Source organism: Camarhynchus parvulus, chromosome 1A, assembly GCF_901933205.1.
Source record: "Camarhynchus parvulus chromosome 1A, STF_HiC, whole genome shotgun sequence".
Lineage (NCBI taxonomy): Eukaryota > Metazoa > Chordata > Aves > Passeriformes > Thraupidae > Camarhynchus > Camarhynchus parvulus.
The window spans coordinates 70,285,899-70,306,760 of NC_044586.1; the positions used below are offsets into that span (position 1 = coordinate 70,285,899).

Consider the following 20,862-nt stretch of genomic DNA (forward strand, 5'->3'; position numbering starts at 1 on the left):
GAATCAGCTCCAAGTGCGGCAAGTGTAAATGCAGTGTTGCAGGCTTTATTACAAGCCTGTAATAAATAACAATCAGCATTAATTAGCAGTTCACGGGACAGGGCACTGTTTAAGTGCAGCTCCTCTGCTCCCTGTCCAGGGGAGTTTGACAGGGGTGGGGCAAGGACATTAAAGGGCTGCAACTGAACAAACTGCACGGGGGGGCCAAAGACGTGCCAAAAATAAACAACCAAACCCGCGGGGGTGATGCTGCTGTGGGAGCTCGGCAGCCTGGCCATGGGATTCCTGAGGAAAACAGCTCCTGCCAGGAGCTGCTGTGACACCACACACCTGGGGTGCCTGGGGGGACACTCGGGGTCCCCTGGACACGTCTGGGCACTCTGGAATCATGGAATGGTTTAGCTGGAAGGGACCTCAAAGCCCACCCAGTCCCGTGGGCAGGGACACTGTCCCAGGCTGCTCCAAGCGCTGTCCCACCTGGCCTCGGGCACTGCCAGGGTGGAATTGTTCCTTCTCACACTTTCTCTTTACACTGCTCCTACTCCTCCTCTGCTCCGGGCCCGACCCTGCCGATAAATAACCCCCCAAAGTGCCTGGGTGCTCCTCAGCAAACCTGCCGCAGATCCGTGATTTATCCCCGATATTGCCCATTTCCCAGATGTCCCCGAGCAGGCAGCAGCTCGTGCACTGCATTCACGTGCCTGGAATCCCACAAAGATCACGGTAACTAACAATGCCGGGTCAGCCTTTGCCCTCGGCCTTGGAACACCCCCGGGGCAGCTCCCGGCCCCGGGGCTCCCCGGTGCATCCTCATTCCCGGGGAAAACTGCTCCTAAAGGAATCGCTGTCATTTTCTCACCTTTGTAAACGTAACTGAGGCGTCAGGTAACTTCTACAATAGGAGTGGCTCAATAAAAGAACTCTCTCTCAAGTGAAAGTCAACTTTCAGCTGGCTCAGCTTAGGTCACACAACGAATTGTGCGTTAGGCAGGTGGAGAGTGCGAGTTACACCGGGGCGGGTCTGTGCAACTTCTCCTGTAACAGAGATGCCATTTTTTACCCCTTCGTGAGCCTGCTTTGTGGAAATCTCCTCCTCACGTCCGGCAGGGAATAAACAGCGTCTTTTCTAAACGGTGTTTGGAGCGCTCCTAAAACCGGCCCCGCGGGACGGGCCCGGGGGGAACGGGAACGGGGGCTCGGGGGGGGCACAGCCGGGCACCGGGGAGGCTCCGGCCGGCACACGCGGGGGTCCGACAGGCCCCGGCCGGCACAGGAAGGGGCCGGGCGCCGAGCGGCGAAGCTGCCGCGGGTTCAACAGACCCAAGCGCCGCGGAGCCCTCACGCCGCCGCCATGACACCCGCACAGCCCCGCCCGCTCCCGTCTCGGTGGTGCGGGCGGCGCGCTCGGGACCTCCCGGCCGCCAGGGGGCGCGGCGGGGCGAGGTCCTCCCGGCCGCCAGGGGGCGCGGCGCGGGGCGGGCCGCGCGCGGGCGGCGCCGCCATGGACGCGCTGAGCCGGGCCGGGCCGCGGCCCCGCCGCGCCGCCGCCGCCTCCCCGCTGCCCTGGGGCCGCTTCGCCGCATGGATCGACTGCGTGTGTGTGGTGACCTTCGACCTGGAGCTGGGACAGGCCATGGAGGTGCGCCACGGGCACGGGCACCCCGCCTCAGGGAGCGGGGGACACGGCCGGGATGGAGAGGAGGGGAGCGGGAATGGGGAGGTGGAACGGGGAATCACGGATTGGGCTGAGGGGCTGGAGTTGGGAGAGAGAAGGGGGAATCAGGGATTGGGGTTGAGGGGCGGGAATCGGGAGAGGGAATCGGGAACAGGGAGGTGACAAGGGGAGTCAGGGACTGGGGGTGTGGAGGGAGCAGGGATGGGGAAAGAGGGAGTCAGGGATGGCGGAGTGGAAAGGGAATTAGGGATGGGGACGGAGGGGATTGGGAATGGAGAGGGAGAAGCAGGATTGGGAATGGACAGGGGAAAGCGGGATCACGGCTGGGGGTGTGGACAGGAGGATCAGGGTTGGGGTGAGGACAGCAAACAGGGAGGGGAGGGGGGCCCGAGCAGAGATTTGGGGTGAGGGGTGCACAGGGCAGGGAGGGGCCAGGGCAGCATCCAAGAGACCTTTATGGATCCTCGTCATGGGATAAAAGCTGCCCGGGGTGACACGTCCCATGGAGCCCGGCTGGGAGGGAAGGGAAGGATCCAGGGAGAGCTCAGAGCCCCTGGCAGGGCCTGCAGGGGCTCCAGGAGAGCTGCAGAGGGACTGGGGCCAAGGCCTGCAGGGACAGCACCCAGGGAATGGCTCCCACTGCCAGAGGGCAGGCATGGATGGGATCTTGGCAATGAGGAATTCCTGGCTGGGCTGGGATTGCCAGAGCAGCTGGGGCTGCCCCTGCATCCCTGGCAAGTGCCCAAGGCCAGGCTGGACACTGGGGCTGGAGCACCTGGGCCAGTGGGAGGTGTCCCTGCCATGGCAGGGGTGGCACTGCAGGGGCTCTGAGATCCCTTCCCAACATTTCCAGGATTCCAAAGACACACATTCCCAGCAGCCAGCGCAGGGAGGTGTCCGTGCAGGATTCCCAGGGAAGGGAAGTTGCCTGGCTGGGTTGGAGCAGGGCTGAGCCCCTTGTGGGGCCCGAGGGGTGGGATTGGGGCAGGAAGGGCTGGACAGCTGTTCCCAGTTCCCTGGAATGTGCAGTGCTGGTCCTGCAGGGGGGTCTGGGGGGAGCTGGGCTCCTCAGGGGCTGCTCTCTGAGGAAAGCAGGGAAGTGTGGGTTTGTCTGAACCTGAGGCATCACCTCAAATTCCTTCTTATTTCTTGTGTGGTTGTGGGAGTCACTCCTTGCTCTGCCCTTTTTAGGGAGATTGCTCTGGTTTTCAGAGAATTCAGCCTTCCCAGTTTTAAATGCTGGAGCTTCCAAAGGGAATGGGAAGCAGGAGGAACCAGCTCCACCTTGTTGCCGCTCCCTTGCCTTGAACACTTGTTTCTTTCCCTGAAGCCTCAAAGTCAATAAAAAAATCTCCTCCAGACCCGAGTTTCACCTGTTTGATCCTTTTTACTGCAAAACCAGGCCTGAAATACCCCAAGAAAGGGAGGAATACTGGGATAATAATTAACATGGCGAATTCAACACTTTGTAGTTGTGTTTTGATGTGTAAAGGTGGGTTCTCACCTGTCTGCCTTTGTGGATGAGGGATGCAGGAATGTAGTTTGTTCATCCCTGGAAAGGAACTTTCCTCTCTTTGCCTGTATAAGTTTCAGTGGGAAAATGTTCCTTATGTGGCACAAATGACTTAGGAAAACTGGGAACGTGTCAGTGGGGATGACACAGCCCCACTGTCCCCCTTCCTTTGGAAAAACAGTGTGGATTTTTGTCCCAGAGGGAAGGGGAGGGAGCAGGGATGAGACATGGGAAGGGAAGCCAGGAAGAAGGAAGCTGTGGGAGCCTGGGGGGCTCTGGGGGTACCAATTTAGGGGGTCTGGCCATACAAACCCGGGGGTCTCTGTGGGTACAAACCTGGAGGGTCCCTGAAATTCAGCTCTGGGAGATTCAGAAATCCAGAATGCTCTGAGGGAGAGCCCAAAGATCCTGGAATTCAGCGATTCCCACAAACCCAAATCAAGGCAGAATTAAATAGAATTCCTGTTTCTGGCTCCTCCACCTTCAGATAATCAAATAAACACTTTAGGATGTGATTGAAGCCCTTTTGGGCTGCTCTGGAGACATCCAGGGACTTCTACACATCCAAATATCCTTTCCATTTGCCTTTTTTTGGCTTTTGAAAAGTTATGGTGACTCAGATTCCTTTTGGCCTGGATTTGAAGTTTCGAACTTTTGGATATTTGGTGATTTCCCTGCACCCCAAACATAGAGAAACAGCAGAGTTAAAGTGAAGGGGAAGCAGAGATGAGGGATTAAGGTTGGCAAAGACCTCTGAGATAATAAATTCCAGCCCTGGAGGTTAAAACCTGATTTTCCAACCATTCTCTGGCAAAGCCCCCCTCAAATCCAGCAGGAGAAGCAGAAGCCTTGTCCCAGGTCCTGCTCTGAATTAGGCAGCAAATGTTGAGGAAAGCACAATTCCTGGGATTCACAGGCTCCTGATGGACCAGGATCAGCTGTCCAGGGCTCCCTGGCCTGGCCACCATTCCCTGGGAACTAACAGGATGAATGTTGGGGTGGGGGTTCATTAGTCCCAACCACAGGGAAGTGTTGGGGTCCTGGCACAGAGCGAGGGGAGCAGGGAGGTGATGGATGCCCTGGGACAATCGCAGCCCTCCCTCTCCTCGCTGAGGTCCCTGGAGCTGCTCGGGGATCATTTTGCCTCGGGATTTTGGTGGCCGTTCTCTCTCAGCTCAGCTCTCAGCAGGGCTCATCAGCAGCGCTGTTAATTGGGAATTTGGCTGGCCAAGGGATCCGCGGGCATTGTCGGAGCTGGGTGAACGTCCAGCCCCTTGCACGGGGCCACCCGGGCTATTTATAGCCTGGAGAGGAGAGTCAGGCGCTGAGGGAGCTCCTGGCTGGAGCAGCAGCTGCTTCTGGAGCACAGCTCCCGAGGCTGACACGGGAGCTCCAGCTCAGCCCGGCCCGTGCCGGCTCCTGCTGCTCCGCTGCAATTCCTGCGCTTCCGCAGGGGCTCTGTGGGATCCTTCTCCTCGGGACCCACCCGTGTGAGACCCCACCTGCAGAGCTGCCCCAGCCCTGGGGACACAGCAGCAGCACCTGGAGAGAGCCCAGAGAGGCCCCGGAGCTGCTCCAGGGCTGGAGCCCCTCAGTTCCCAGGGAGCCAGGCTGGGAGAGCTGGGGGTGCTCACCTGGAGGGGAGAAGGATCCAGGGAGAGCTCAGAGCCCCTGGCAGGGCCTGCAGGGGCTCCAGGAGAGCTGCAGAGGGACTGGGGCCAAGGCCTGCAGGGACAGCACCCAGGGAATGGCTCCCACTGCCAGAGGGCAGGCATGGATGGCATCTTGGCAATGAGGAATTCCTGGCTGGGCTGGGATTGCCAGAGCAGCTGGGGCTGCCCCTGCATCCCTGGCAGTGCCCAAGGCCAGGCTGGGCACTGGGGCTGGAGCACCTGGGACAGTGGGAGGTGTCCCTGCCATGGCAGGGGTGGCACTGCAGGGGCTCTGGGGTCCTCTCCAACCCCAACCATTCCAGGATTCCCTGACTCTGTGGTCTCCATGCGTTATGAGAAGCACAGAGTCAGGCTGGAGAAGCCCTCCAAGGTTATCAAACCCAGGTTATAGGGTTCCTCCCTGTGGGGTTTGTCTCAGCCGTGGCTGTTGAGCCCTCCCAGTGCCCCCCTGCAGTGATCCCCCCACACCCCCCTGCTCTTTCCCAGCTCCTTCTCCACCCTGTCCCTCCTGTGTGTCCTGTCCTGCTCCTGACAGAACAGATGTTTGCACATCTGGAATGCTCCCAGAGGATTTGGGGCTGTTCATTCACTTGGCCATCAGCTCCCAGGAATAAATCTAAACCAGGAGCCTTTGGGTCTGTCCAGAAATGCAAATAAAGCCGGGTTCAAAGACAGGTTCAGAGTTTAAATCATCCCAGGTGCTGTCCCGTGGGCTCTGTTGGGGTCAGGGAGTAGATGTTGTGTGTGGAGCTGTGGGCACAGGGGCTGACAGGCTCTGCTCTCTCCACAGCTGGTGTATCCCCACGACTTCAGGCTCACCGAGAAGGAGGTAACCACCCTTCCTTCCCCTCCTCCCTCCTTTGCCAGCCGCTCTTGGGGGTCTCACTGGGTGTTGTTTTTTTGCAGAAAACGAGCATCTGCTACCTGTCCTTCCCAGACTCCTACTCAGGTGGGTGACTCGGGGGTGACAGAAGTGTCCCAGGTGGAAGGACAGTCCCTGGGGTGCAGCAGGGCCGAGGGGACTGCAGGGAGCTGGGCCAGAGCCGCCGTGCTCTGCTGGGTGGGAACCTGTGCTCCAAGGGAATTCCCAATGTGGCCAGGAGGGGTGGCAGCTGTCACATGCCTGTGTTTGGGAGCAGGAGAGGGGACACTTCCAGCAGAAATGTTCCCAAACCTGAGTTTATACTTCACAAAGGGACAATGAGAAATAAATCTGCTCATCCAGCCAGGCCCTGGGGCTTTAAGGGTTGGGTTTCTGCATTTTCATGGAATCCTGGAACGGTTTGGGTGGGAAGGGACCCCAGAGCCCCTGCAGTGCCACCCCTGCCATGGCAGGGACACCTCCCACTGGCCCAGGTGCTCCAGCCCCAGTGTCCAGCCTGGCCTGGGACATTGCAAGGGATGCAGGGCAGCCCCAGCTGCTCTGGGCACCTGTGCCAGGGCCTGCCCGCCCTGCCAGGGAAAGGCTTTTTCCTATAGTTCCATTTCCATTTCACTTCCTTGTTCCCTTTGCCTCCCCTTTTGGATTTCTCTGCTTTGGTTTCTCCCCTGTCCGTCCCCATTCCCTGCTGGATTTCCCCGTAGCCTGTCCCATTCTGCCATTCCTGCCACTGTCCCTGTGTGCTGTCTCTGTCCCAGGTGGCCTCGGGGACACGCAGTTCAGCTTCCGGCTGCGCCAGGCCGGCGGCTCCCGGAGCTCCCCGTTCCAGGATGATGGCCGCTACAACCGGGAGGCGCCGCTCACGCTGCAGGTGGGTCCTGGCCCTCTCACTGCCGGGGAAAGCCAAGGATGCCGTGGATTTGGGGTCCCTGCGGAAAATCCTCCTTTTCTTGGCTGTGGGAATTGTGAGACAAGAGCGGTTCAGCACAGGGATTTCCTTCTGTGCCCACTGGGAGGGAGAGCAGGGCAGGGAACTGCTGGGACAGGGAATGGGATCAGGGGGAACTGTTGACACAGGGAATGGGATCAGGGGACGGGGAACTGCTGGGACAGGGAATGGGATCAGGGGATCAAAGGTGGGACTGGATCAGGGACAGGGAACTGCTGGAACAGGGAATGGGATCAGGGGATCAAAGGTGGCACTGGATCAGGGACAGGGAACTACTGGGACAGGGAATGGGATCAGGGGACGGGGAACTGCTGGGACAGGGAATGGGATCAGGGGACAGGGAACTGCTGGAACAGGGAATGGGATCAGGGGATCAAAGGTGGCACTGGATCAGGGACAGGGAACTACTGGGACAGGGAATGGGATCAGGGGACGGGGAACTGCTGGGACAGGGAATGGGATCAGGGGACAGGGAACTGCTGAGACAGGGAATGGGATCAGGGGATCAAAGGTGGGACTGGATCAGGGACAGGGAACTGCTGGGACAGGGAATGGGATCAGGGGACGGGGAACTGCTGGGACAGGGAATGGGATCAAAGGTGGGATTGGATCAGGGGACAGGGAACTGCTTTGACAGGGAATTAGGTCAGGGGGATCAAAGAGTGAATTGAATCGGAGAGAGGGAACTGAACTGAGTCAGGGGGACCCCCAGCTACTTCGGGAGGTGGACCAGAATTAGGGAGACCCCAGTTCCACTGGGAGAGGGAACTGAATTTGGGAGACCTCCGTTATTTTGGGAGAAGGGACTGAAGCAGGGGGATCCTGGCAATGCTGGGAGAGGGAACTGAAGCAGGGACACCTCCCACTGTCCCAGGCTGCTCCCAGCTCCAGTGTCCAGCCTGGCCTTGGATGCTGCCAGGGATCCAGGGGCAGCCCCAGATTTTCCTCTGGGAATTCTATTCCAGGGTCAGGAATTCCTAATTCCCAAGATCCCATCCATGCCTGCCCTCTGGCAGTGGGAGCCATTGCCTGTGTGCTGTCCCTCCTCCCCTTGTCCCCAGTCTCTCTCCAGCTCTCCTGGAGCCCCTTTAGCTCTGAGCTCTCCCTGGAATCTCCCTCTCCATGTGAGCACCCCCAGCCGGGCTCCACTTGTGTCTCTCCCTGTGTCCCCTGGAAAGCTCTCTTGGAGGGCTGGGAGGTGTCAGAGCAGGGGGGTGGCTCAGGAGGGGTTGGTGGCAGTGGGGCTGGGCTGTCCTTAACTGTCCCTCTCTGTTCCTCCCTGTCCCTCTGTCCCTCCCTGTCCCTCTGTCCCTGCAGCGAGAGGCTGCTCACTATTTCGGGTACGTGTACTTCCGGCAGGTCAAGGACAGCTCCATGAGGAGGGGCTACTTCCAGAAGGTCAGTGCTGAGTCTGGAATCCCGGGATCCCTGGGGCTGGAAAAGCCCTCCCAGCCCATGGAGTCCCAGCTGTGCCCAGTGCCCACCTTGTCCCCAGCCCAGAGCCCTGAGTGCCACCTCCAGGAATTCCTGGGACACCTCCAGGGATGGGCACCCCAAAGCTCCCTGTGCAGCCCCTGCCAAGGCCTGACCCCCTTTCCATGGGGAAATTCCTGCTGATTCCACCCTGAGCTCCCCTGGCCCAGCCTGAGGCCGTTCCCCCTTGTCCTGTGCTGGTCCATGGGGACATCTCAGTCCCAGCAGTGTCCTGAGCTTCGTGCCCTCCACCTCCAGGAGCTCCTTTCAGACTCCTGCTAATGCAGAAATCAGTTTTTCCATCCCCACTAAACCAGTGAGTTTTCCACTGGAACAGTGGGATTGCTCAGGGAAGGAATTGTCACGCTTGGATGAGGTTTGAATTCAAATGGCCAAGTTTGGGGTTGGACAGGAGGGGTTTAAATGACTCCTGCATTCCTAATTAATGCATTCATTAATGGCTAGAGGAAGAGGAGAGCCAGTGTAACAATGAAACATCCAGTGGGGCTAGGTTGGGACAGCTGTAAAAAACAGGGATTTATTTCACAAGGAGGCCCCAATCACAACAAAAAAGGCCTTCCTGGACACGATTTGTTTTTCCAAGTTCCTTTGTCCTACCCAGCATTCCTTAACTTTGTTTATCTGCCCAATTCCCATTTCAGGAGTCGCTCCTTTGTGCTTCTCCACCTGAAATGGTTTTGGGGAGCTTTGAACCCACCAGCAATTGACCTTTATTCCCTCTCCAGCTTCTCTTTTGCCAGGCCATGCTCCCATTCCCTTTGCTCTCCCAAATCCTGGCTCACGAGCAGGTGGCAGCAAGAACTCCACCAAAGTGCTGCTTGGGAGCTGCTCCATGGGTTTAACGCTGGGTTTTTTAAGTTCACTCCTCTCTAAGCAGTACAGAAACGTGCACTGCTGGGGTCAGGGGGGTCCTGATCCCAAATGTGCCATTCCCAGTCCCTGGTGCTCGTGTCCCGCCTTCCCTACGTGAACCTGTTCCAGTGCCTGCTGCAGCTGATTGCTCCGGAATACTTCGACAAGCTGGAGCCCTGCCTGGAGGCAGGTGAGCTGGGGACAGGGATTCCAGCTTGGGATAGAGGGGCTGCATCAGCAGGTTCCTGGAAAACAGCTGGAATGCTCCAAATGGCTTCATTCTGGAGCAAATGCCAGCAGGGAAGAACTTGTCCTGCTTGTCCAAGCGGATAACCAGGTGTAAAGGAGGCATTGTGGGGAGGGAGGGGATGGGGCTGTCAGTTTGGATGTCGGGTGTTCCCAAGGAATGTGGGGTATTCCCAAAGCCAGGAATCTGCTGCACCTCCATCAGGCCTTTTGTACCTGGGTCATTTCATCCTGATCTATCAGCTCTGGGTTTGCCACAAGCCAGGGGGATGTGTGAGCTGGGAAAGGGAACAATTCCCTTTCAGAATGCCAGGATGAGCTGGATTTTCCCTCGGGTGAAACTCTTCCCTTCCCTGTGTCCCTCAGTGTGCAACGAGATCGACCAGTGGCCACCGCCGGTGCCTGGCCAGACCCTGAACCTGCCCGTGATGGGAGTTGTCATCCAGGTACTGGGCTGAGCCTGCGGGAAGGGCCCTGTGCTCCGTGCTCCTGCGAGTGAAATCCCTGCTCACCCCACATTCCCCACAGCCTTTCCAGCTGGAGATGGTGGCTGGGCACTTTCTGCCCTGCCAGTCCCACCCCAGGGTGATCCCTGCTCTCCTTGCCCTGCAGGTGAGGATCCCATCCCGGGTGGACAAGCCAGGCTCCAGCCCAGTGAAGCAGTGCAACCAGGAGGTGAGAGGGGCTGGCACGGAGGGAGGAGCTGGATCCTGAAGCCTCTTGGGAACCCTTTGGCCTGGGATCAGTGTGGTCTCAGCAGTTCCACGCCAGGCTCTCCTGCCTGGAATCACTCGGGGCTCTCTGCACCCACTCTGGGTGCTTTGTTCACTGTTCCCCTTGCTTTTCCTGGGAAGTCAGGCCCTGCTGGGTCTCCTGCCTTCACCCTGGAGTTGTTTTGAATTTATTTCAGTGTTTTGGTTCAACTCTGTTTGGTTTCCTTCCCTTTCCCTTTCTGTGCTGTGACTAACACTGGTTTGGTGCCACATCTCTAACCCCGCTGGCTCTGCTGTGTCTCAAACGCTCTCCCACCAGAGGAAACCCTGGAAAACAAAGGAGCAGGCATGGGCAGCCTTTCCCATCTGGAAAAGAAGGGACTCTTCCTTAGTCTGTAGGCGCAGGAATTAGTTTGGGATGGAGTGCTGTGCCCAGCCCTGCTCCTGTGCACACCTCAGGGTGTGAGCCTTGCTCCCTGTGCCTGGCTGGGGCAATTCCAGCCAGGCTGCTCCCATCTCCTCACAGTTCACTAACAGCTACTAACAGCCTTTTCTCCCTTCCTCATCCAGAATCTGTTACCAGCCCCCCTGGTTCTCCCCAGTGTTCATGAGCTGGATCTGTTCAGGTGAGAGGCTCCTCCCAACCCTCTCCCCTCCACCTGCCGCCCTCTCCCTGCTGGGAGCATCCCATAAATCACAGGGATGGTGCACAATCAAACACTGCTGCATTCCAGGGACTCCTTTGGGATTCTGGGCAGGGTTTGAGCTGAGGGTTGTGCCTGCACAGCCCCAGGGGCAGAGGGGGGCTGGGGGTGAGAGCTGGACCTGACCCAGCCCAGAACTCCCCAGCCCTGGGCTGATCCCCAGCAGGGCAGGGGGGATCCTGCCCCGTGCCCCCTCAGGTGAGACCCCAGCTGCAGAGCTGCCCCAGCCCTGGGGACACAGCAGCAGCACCTGGAGCTGCTGCAGAGAGCCCAGAGGAGGCCCCAGAGTGGCAGGGGTGGCACTGGATGAGCTTTGAGGTCCCTTCCCACCCAAACCATTCCATGACACTCTGATCACAGATTGCCTGACTTTGCTTAGAGCATTTCCTTTAAACTTGTATGAAACAACTGAGTGACAGCCCAGGTGAAAGCACCTGAATTTCCCTGTGGAATGCTGGAAGTCCATCCTAGATCTCAAATTCCCAGCCAGGAGCACACCTGGGGGGGCTTGCAGGCCACAGCTGTATCTGGTCCATCCTGACTGACCCTGTCATTGTTCCCATTGTCCCAGGTGCTTCCAGCCAGTGCTGATCCACATCCAGATGCTGTGGGAGCTGATGCTGCTGGGGGAGCCCATGGTGGTGATGGCACCGTCCCCAACCATGTCCTCGGAGATGGTCCTGGCCCTCACCAGGTAACACCCCCAGGGTGGGAGGGACTGGGAGCTGTGGCAGCAAATTCTGGCAGCTTTTCCCTCCCACATGCACTCTGTGCTGCTCACCTGGGCTGGGTTTAGGGTGCTCGAGGGAGCTTTGCAAGACAAAGTGCAAATATTCCACGCTCATTTTCTATCAAGGATGGAGAGAAGTACAGAGGAAGCTCCCCTGATAGGTCCAGCCCTGAGGACTGTTCTCCCCCCAGCTCAGAGCTCTGCCTTAGCACAAAACCCCAAAAACCTGCAGCTTCCCCAGAGAGGTTCAGCCAGGCCAGGTGCTGCTCTGGGGTCAGCCCAAGCCCCTGGAGCGTTCCAGGCTGGGACAGGGGGACTGGAAAGCTGGGAAAGGCCCTGGGGGTGCTGTGCCAGCGGCTGGACACGAGGCCAGGGTGGCCAGGGGGGCAGGAGGCCGATGGGCACGGCCCCAGGGCAGGGACTGTCCCCTGTGCTGGCCCGGGGTGACCCTGCATGGGTCTGTGCCTGTCCCTGCAGCTGCCTGGCCCCGCTGCGTTACTGCTGCGATTTCCGGCCCTACTTCACCATCCACGACAGCGAGTTCAAGGAATACACCACGCGCACCCAGGCCCCGTGAGTGCCCTGCCCTGCCACCTCCCCTCAGGGACACCCAGGGCCACAGCGCTCAGCCTGTCCCCTCCTTCCAGGCCCAACATCGTCGTGGGCGTCACCAACCCCTTCTTCATCAAGACCCTGCAGCACTGGCCGCACATCCTGCGGGTGGGCGAGCCCCGCATGTCAGGTGAGCCCAGGGTGGCTGCAGGGCAGCTCAGGGGGCCAGGGTGGCTGCCCAGGGAGCTCAGGATGAAGGGAGAGCTCAGGGTGGCTGCAGGGGCAGCTCAGGGGGCCAGGGTGGCTGCCAGGGTGTCACAGTCAAGACAGTCACAATACACAATGCATCATCACACAATTTCAGAAAGCTTTAATCATTCCCCCATACACAGTAACACCTTACCCCTTCAGAAGGCTTCAGGCATCTGTCTATGCAGAGTGACACCATTCCACTTCAGAAGGCTGCAAAGCCTCTGCCCTTGCTGTTTTTCCCCCACCCTTTTATGCCCTCACATTCATGCAGTGCACCTGTGTGCCCTCTGCTGCCTGGGTGGTTGCTCAGCACACCTGGGCACCCCATGGCTCAGTGCTGTCAGTGCTGCTCACCTGGGCACTCCATGGCTGTCCGTGCTGTCAGTGCTGCTCACCTGGGCACCCCATGGCTCAGTGCTGTCAGTGCTGCTCACCTGGGCACTCCATGGCTCAGTGCTGTCAGTGCTGCTCACCTGGGCACTCCATGGCTCACAGCTGTCAGTGCTGCTCACCTGGGCCCTCCATGGCTCAGTGCTGCTCACCTGGGCACCCCATGGCTCAGTGCTGTCAGTGCTGCTCACCTGGGCACTCCATGGCTGTCAGTGCTGTCAGTGCTGCTCACCTGGGCACTCCATGGCTCAGTGCTGTCAGTGCTGCTCACCTGGGCACTCCATGGCTGTCAGTGCTGTCAGTGCTGCTCATCTGGGCACTCCATGGCTGTCAGTGCTGCTCACCTGGGCACTCCATGGCTCACAGCTGTCAGTGCTGCTCACCTGGGCACCCCATGGCTCAGTGCTGTCAGTGCTGCTCACCTGGGCACTCCATGGCTGTCAGTGCTGCTCACCTGGGCACTCCCAGCTGTGCCACTGGGGATGGGCTGGGGCAGCCCCACTCCCCATCACCACAAACTGTACCTACACCAGGGAGATCAGGATGAAGGGAGAGCTCAGGGTGTCTGCCAGGGGAGCTCAGGAGCCTTGGGGAGCTCAGGATGGAAGGAGAGCTGGCCCAGGGCTCTGTGGGGCTGGCAGAGCAGCTGGAGGCTGCAGGGAGCTGCCCTGGCAGTGGTTTCCTCTCCTGGGAGAGCCCAGCAGCCACAGGAGCTCACCTCTGGCTGTGGCCATGTGCAGGATGAGCGCAGAGCTGGGGCAGGGTGTGGGGAGCAGGAATTGCTGTCCTGGAGCTTCCTGGGCAGGGAATTGAGAGAGGTGGGGAGAGAGAGAAAGCTCCTCTCCTTTATCGAGCGCCTTTGTTGACTGGGAAGCTGAGGAAGCCCTGGGGAGGAGGAGCTGGTTTTCAGCACATCCTCATCCCAGAATTCCAGCAGAGAAGGGAGCTGGGGTTGCTCTGAGGGTGGGCAAGGGCAGGGCTGGGTGTCCCCAGGTGCAGTCCCAGCAGGAAGGGACAGAGCCTGAATTGTCCCCGCTGTGTGTCACAGGAGACCTGCCCAAGCAGGTGAAGGTGAAGAAGCTGGCCAAGCTGAAGACCCTGGACACCAAACCAGGTGGGTGCAGGCCTCAGGAATCCCTCAGGACCGACCCTTCCCTTGGGGATTTGGCAGCAGGGAGCTGTGTCCATTTGTGACTCCTGATTTTTCCTGATCCCGTGTTTTTCCCGTCCAGGAATCTACACTTCCTATAAAACATTCCTTCACAAAGACAAAACCCTGATCAAAAGGCTGCTGAAGGTAAGCACCTCCCACTCTGTCCTGGTGGGAAACTGAACCAAGAGCTCAGTTTGAGCAGACAGAGCTCTCCAAAGGAGCAGAACTTACACTTTGGGATGATTTAGTCCATGCTGGGACCGTTCATCATGCCCAGTTTAGGACTTTCCACTTGATATTGAGGATTAAATCCTGGTGCTAACAATAAACTGAGTGGGAATAATTTATATTAAAAAAAAAAAAAAAAACCCAGGTTGTGTGTAGTGAAACTTGAAATTTTCAGGTGTTTGAGTAGAGGGTGGAATCTGTGCTGTGGGACCTGGATCTGGGGATCTGGAGTTTGGGGATCTGGATCTGGGGATCTAGAGTTTGGGATCTGGAGTTTGGTTTGGGATCTGGGGTTTGGGTTTGGCATCGCAGCTTCGGGTTCCTGGGGCTGCAGAGCTGGGGGATCTGGTGTGGGACGGTGGAGGGGACACCTGGGTTTCGCACCCGGTTCCTGTGGCTGCAGAGCTGCAGGTTGTGTGTGACAGTGAGGGGACACCTGGGTGACCCGGCTGTGCCATGGGTGACCCTGGGTGACCCCACATGACCCAGCTGTGCCGTGGGTGACCCCCACATGACCCGGCTGTGCTATGGGTGACCCTGTGTGACCCCGTGTGACCCAGCTGTGCCGTGGGTGACACTGGGTGACCCCACATGACCCGGCTGTGCTATGAATGACACTGGGTGACCCTACATGACCCGGCTGTGCTGTGGGTGACACTGGGTGACCCCACATGACCCGGCTGTGCTGTGGGTGACACTGGGTGACCCCGTATGACCCAGCTGTGCCGTGGATGACCCCACATGACCCGGCTGTGCGTGGGTGACACTGGGTGACCCCATGTGACCCAGCTGTGCCATGGGTGACACTGGGTGACCCCATGTGACCCGGCTGTGCCGTGGGTGACACTGGGTGACCCCACATGACCCGGCTGTGCTGTGGGTGACCCCGTCTGTCCCGCAGGGCATCCAGCGGAAGCGCCCCTCGGAGGTGCAGAGCGCTCTGCTGAGGAGGCACCTCCTGGAGCTCACCCAGAGCTTCATCATCCCTCTGGTGAGTGCAGGGACACCTGGGGGGACGGGGAGCAGAGCCTGTGACAGACCCTGGAGCAGGGAACCCTGGAGGGGCTGGGTGGGAAGGACCTTTAAACTCATCCCATCCCCCTGCCATGCCAGGGACACCTCCCACTGTCCCCAGGTGCTCCCAACCCCAATGTCCACCTGGCCTTGGGCACTGCCAGGGGCACCACAAGAGGCTCCTCACCTGTAAGTTATTACTTTTTATTTTTATCTTTTCTTGTTTTAGGAGCATTACATGGCCAGCCTGATGCCTCTGCAGAGAGCCATCACTCCGTGGAAGGTAGGATGCTCTTCCCAGTCCTCCTTCCCTTTGGGACTGGGAGTGGTTACAGGGTGCTGGGCACACTCCTGGGAACCTCCCCCGTTGAAGGAAGAGGAGGTTTACTGCTTTAAAAAGTCATTAAAAAGTTGAAAGAACTCCTGGGACAGATATTCCCGGTTTTGCCAGGAGATGAATTACTGGGAATCTCCTGTGAGGATCGACCTTGGGGTGTTTTTATCCTCAGTGCCTTGGGCACCTTTCCCACTGGAAGTGCAGCCCTTGTTTTCCTGGTTTCGTTTGGGATGCTCTGTTATGGATTTCCATGGACTAACGTGGATTTCCGTGTGCAGAATCCCCCCCAGATCCGCCCGTTCTGCCAGGAGGATTTCATGAAGAGCCTGGAGCACGCTGGCCCCCAGCTCACCTGTGTGCTCAAGGGGGACTGGCTGGGGCTCTACAGGTGAGAATCCTGACCCCAGCCCCAGCTGGGCCAGTCCCTATGGGCAGCAAACCCGCGCCAGCACTGGGACCCCGTGGGAGCTGCGGGGCCTGCAGAACTCAGCCATGGATTAACTCAGGATGCTCAGGGAGAGCAAATCCAGCCTGGGGTTTGTGTGTTCTAAACAAGTGGAGGTCCTGCAGGGCAGTTGGTCCAGGGTTTTCCTGGATAATTCGTTCTGACTGGGATGGAGAAGACACTTGGTGCAATAGGAGTGGGAAAAATGCAGAAGTTGGGCACCCAAGGAGGGAAAATGGGAAATGCACAGATAGAAAATGAAAAAATCCCAGAAAGTGATCAGAAACAATAACTATAGAATTATGGAATGGGTTTGGGTGGGAAGAGACCTCAGAGTCCCTGCAGTGCCACCCCTGCCATGGCAGGGACACCTCCCACTGTCCCAGGTGCTCCAGCCCCAGTGTCCAGCCTGGCCTTGGGCACTGCCAGGGATGCAGGGGCAGCCCCAGCTGCTCTGGGAATCTGTGCCCATGTCCTGGTGTGTCCCCTTGACCCCTTCCCAGGGTCACAGGGTGGGGTTGTTGGATGGGATTGTCCCTGTGGGTCCCTGCCAGCTCCAGCACCACACAGTTCCACAATTCCACAATTCCTGACCTCTCCACAGGCGATTCTTCAAGTCCCCCAACTTCGACGGTTGGTTCCGGCAGCGGCACCGCGAGATGACCCAGAAGCTCGAGGCCCTGCACCTGGAGGCCATCTGTGAGGCGGTGGGTGACAGGGACAGGGACAAGGACAGGGCTGGGACAGGGACAGGGCTGTGTCTGTGAGGCCGTGGGTGACAGGGACAGGGCTGGGTTTACTCAGAGATGAGGAGGCTCCAGGGAGAGCTCAGAGCCCCTGGCAGGGCCTGCAGGGGCTCCAGGAGAGCTGCAGAGGGACTGGGGCCAAGGCCTGCAGGGACAGCACCCAGGGAATGGCTCCCAGTGCCAGAGGGCAGGCATGGATGGGATCTTGGCAATGAGGAATTCCTGGCTGGGCTGGGATTGCCAGAGCAGCTGGGGCTGCCCCTGCATCCCTGGCAGTGCCCAAGGCCAGGCTGGACACTGGGGCTGGAGCACCTGGGACAGTGGGAGGTGTCCCTGCCCATGGTGGCACTGGAGGGGCTCTGTCACTGTTTCAGGAATGAGAAACCCCTGCTCACCTTCAGGCTTTCCTTAGGGGAATCCCTTGGGAAGTGTCCCTGAGGGAATCCACTCTCTCCTTAGGACATCGTGGCCTGGATGAAGGACAAGTCCGAGGTGGAGATTGTGGACCTGGTGCTGAAGCTGCGGGAGAAGCTGGTGAGTCCCTTTCCCTCTCTCCCTCCCCCTGCACTCCTTCCTCTCTCTGGGTGGAGGGAAATCCATGGCACAAATCACACCTGTGCCATGGAAAACCTTGATCTCCCTCCCTGGAGGGCTGGGAAGCTCGGGGAAGTTTGGTGTTTGTGTGAAATCCTCAGAGTTGGGAGGATCCAGGGAAGTTTGGTGTTTATGTGAAACCCTCAGAATTAGGAGGATCCAGGGAAGTCCTTCCCCTCCCGAGGCTCAGGGGGCGTTTCCTGCCCGTTTTTATCCTGAGCTGCAGCAGGCAGAGCCCGGCAGAGGGGAAAGGCCCCTGGAATGTGTTGATTCCCATTTCCCGCAGGTGAGGGCTCGCTGCCAGCACCTGCCCGTGAAGGACGAGACCCTGCAGAGGGTGGGTCTCTACATCGACACCATCATCGGCTCGCTGCCCGAGGACCTGCAGACTGTGCTGCACCACCCCTGAGCCGGGGGGCTCCTGGAGACCCTCCCCAGGCTGTGCCAGCCCGCTGCAGCCGCTGGGGCAGCTCCGGCCCGGCCGGCCGGGATGGCGCTCGGAGCGCGGGGCGGAGCCGGGATCGCTCCCGGAGCTGGGCTGGGGCTGTCCCGCGGCACCGGCCCCTGGGGGCGCCGGCAGGGCAGGGGCACCGCCCGGACACTCCGTCCTTACCCGTGCTTGGATCCTCGGCATTCCCGCAGCCCCGTCCCGCCCGGCAGAAGCAGGAGCAGCCCTGCAGGGGCTGTGCTCAGGGCAGCTCCTGGGGACGGGCAGGAGGTGACAGTACTGTCCCTGCCCCTGCACCGCCGGGGGAGCAGGAGGAGGAAGTGCTGGACATGGACAATTGCTGCTCTGTTTCTCCAGGGCAGAGCCAGAGGAGGGGCTGGAGCATCCGCAGGGATCAGAGCTCCCCGGAGGGCCTGGGAAGGGCTGCTGGGAGGAGCTGGCCCCAAATCCTATTTATTCTGCTTGAAAACCCAGCCTGAGCTCCAGGGACACAGCGGGGCTGGGGCTCTGCCCGAGGCACTGGGAGAGCTCGTGCCAGCCCCTGCCCAATAAAGCCTGGAGAAGCTGATTTCACAGCCTGTGCCGAGCTGCAGTGGGCCCTGCTGCTCTGCCCCTGCCTCCAGAGCAGCCCCTGTGCCTGGATCCCCTTCCTGCCTCGGGAATGCGTTTGCTGGGACCGGGGCATTGGTACTCCAAAACTGCATTGCACCACCAGGGGCTCCATCCAGGGACGGAATTTTAGCCTAAAAGAAGGGTTTGGGAGGAATGTGGGAGCCCGGAGGGTCGAACCCAGCACCTCTGCCCGTGGTGGGGTTGTTGGATTGTTCCTGCCCTGAGCTGGGGCAGCTCCCAGTGCTCCCAGTGCAAGCTGTGCTGTTTCCATCGGTCCCTGCCCATTCTCAGGGCTGGGAGGTTCAGAGGGGGCTGAACTCTTCCTGAATTTCCCCTCTGGAGCCAGGCAGAGCTGCAGGAGGCTGCTGGGTGTCTCAGAGCCCCTGCCCTGCTGGAGTAAGGAGTTCTGAGCAATATCCTTCGGGAGGGTGTAAATCCTTCCACATCCCAGGTGTGTCCGTGCAGGCCCCAAACCCTCCTGTAAAGCAGGAAATCGTGGTTTTAAAAAAACCCTGGAGCCAAACTGGGTCCTGGTTTGGAGGCTGGGGAGGTTTATTGGGTGGGGAATGGTTGTCCCTGCTCCTGGTCACTCGTGGCCATCCTGGTTTTCCAGAGGGTTCACAGCACTGGGGGTGGCTGTGTGTCCCTCTGCCCTTCCCAAGACACGGAATCACAGAAGCACAGAGACATTGGGGTTGGAAAAACCTTGGAGCCCATCGAGTCCCACCATTCCCAGCACTGCCAAGGCCACCACTGACCGTGTCCCCAAGTGCCACAGCCACAGCAGGGCTTTGAGATCCCTTTAGGGATGGGGACTCCGCCATCTCTTGTAGCTGTTCCTCAACAGCCCGAACCTCCTCCTTCGGGAATTCTCCCTCAGGGATGTGTTCTTAGCTTTGCATTCCTCCCAAGGAGGCCAGACCCCATCTCCTGCAAGCCCAATACCCCGGAGTCCTGGAATGGTTTGGGTGGGAAGGGACCTCAGAGCCCCTCCAGTGGTTCCAGGATTCTGTGCTCCATCCCTGTGGATCTGTGGAAGTTGGGGGGTCTCCAGCAGGGAGGGGCTGAGGTGCCTCCAGCGCTGTGGGACCTGCCCAGCCCCACCTGTGCCCTCCCCAAACCTCTCCAGGCACGAGGGGCTGCATCCAGGGGATCCCACTGGGGCACGGAGCCGTGGGAGGTGGCACTCGAGGGGCTCCAAGGTCCCTTCCCACCCAAACCATCCCAGGATTCCCTGAGCTGCTGGGAATGTGCAAATCCCCACGGGGCTTTGGGCTGCTGCCAGGGAGAGGGATGAGGTGGGAGCTCAGGGAGTGGAGGAGGTGGGAGCTCAGGGAGTGGATGAGGTGGGAGCTCAGGGAGTGGATGAGGTGGGAGCTCAGGGAATGGATGAGGTGGGAGCTCAGGGAATGGAGGAGGTGGGAGCTCAGGGAATGGAGGAGGTGGGAGCTCAGGGAATGGATGAGGTGGGAGCTCAGGGAGCAGCCCCCAGGGAAGGGATGAGGTGGGAGCTCAGGGAGTGGATGAGGTGGGAGCTCAGGGAGCAGCCCCCAGGGAATGGATGAGGTGGGAGCTCAGGGAATGGAGGAGGTGGGAGCTCAGGGAGCAGCCCCCAGGGAGTCGTCGTAGAAAGCCTTGAGCCGCCCGGGGCTCTGCAGGGAGAGGCTCCGGGCCAGCACCTCCCGTCGGAAGTTCTCCCTCATCCAGCCGTAGACCAGGCTGTGCAGGAAGCCCTGCAGGGACACGCTCAGGGCCTGGGGACACAGGGACAGAGGTCAGGGCTGCCGGTCCCTGCAGGCACAGCCCAGGCAGGGTGGCACAGGACACGGGGGGGGGGACTTTCCTCTTGGTGTGGCCAATTAAAGCGTGTCCAGCCCCCGGGAAAAGCCAAAGGGGGAAATCCCAACCCAAATCCAAACTCAAAATCCAGTGGGAAGAGCCACGCTGGGCCCAGGGCTGTGTCCTCACCCTGCCTGGGGTGTCCCTAAGGGCTGTCACAGCTCCCACATGGGATGGGGACAAATGTCCAGCCTGGGAACCCTGGAAAAGGAGCTTTACTCACTGTGGACACGTAGAGCACAAAGAGCGAGGCAGGGCTGATGCTGGTGAAGGAGAGGATGGTGAGGAGGAAGGCTGTGGGTGAGACACAGAAGGACATTCCTTGGTGGGACACCCCCACTGTGCCCCTGCAGGGCTGGGGGAGCTGGGGACAGCCTCATTGTGACCCTGCAGGGCTGGGGACACCCTCAGTGTGACCCTGCAGGGCTGGGGACAGCCTCAGTGTGACCCTGCAGGGCTGGGGACAGCCTCAGTGTGACCCTGCAGGGCTGGGGGCTGTGGGACAGCCTCAGTGTGACCCTGCAGGGCTGGGGACAGCCTCAGTGTGACCCTGCAGGGCTGGGGGCTGTGGGACAGCCTCAGTGTGACCCTGCAGGGCTGGGGGAGCTGGGGACAGCATCAGTGTGACCCTGCAGGGCTGGGGACACCTTCAGTGTGACCCTGCAGGGCTGGGGACAGCCTCAGTGTCACCCTGCAGGGCTGGGGGAGCTGGGGACACCCCCAGGGTGACCCTGCAGGGCTGGGGGAGCTGGGGACACCCCCAGGGTGACCCTGCAGGGCTGGGGACAGCATCAGTGTGACCCTGCAGGGCTGGGGACAGCAT

General features: G+C 59.7%; 1 protein-coding gene across 1 annotated transcript; it reads left to right on the forward strand.

The window, feature by feature from the left end:
- Nucleotides 1-1,501: 1,501 nt before the first annotated feature.
- Nucleotides 1,502-18,170, forward strand: DENND6B (DENN domain containing 6B). The gene is made up of 20 exons (XM_030960873.1): nt 1,502-1,639; nt 5,652-5,690; nt 5,768-5,810; nt 6,500-6,612; nt 8,008-8,088; nt 9,121-9,226; nt 9,649-9,728; nt 9,895-9,957; nt 10,566-10,621; nt 11,271-11,393; nt 11,907-12,002; nt 12,077-12,171; nt 13,672-13,737; nt 13,856-13,920; nt 14,906-14,995; nt 15,248-15,301; nt 15,634-15,743; nt 16,405-16,507; nt 17,006-17,080; nt 17,427-18,170. The coding sequence occupies exons 1-20, from the start codon at nt 1,502-1,504 to the stop codon at nt 17,547-17,549; spliced, it is 1,719 nt and encodes a 572-aa protein (XP_030816733.1). The 3' UTR covers nt 17,550-18,170.
- Nucleotides 18,171-20,862: the final 2,692 nt, after the last annotated feature.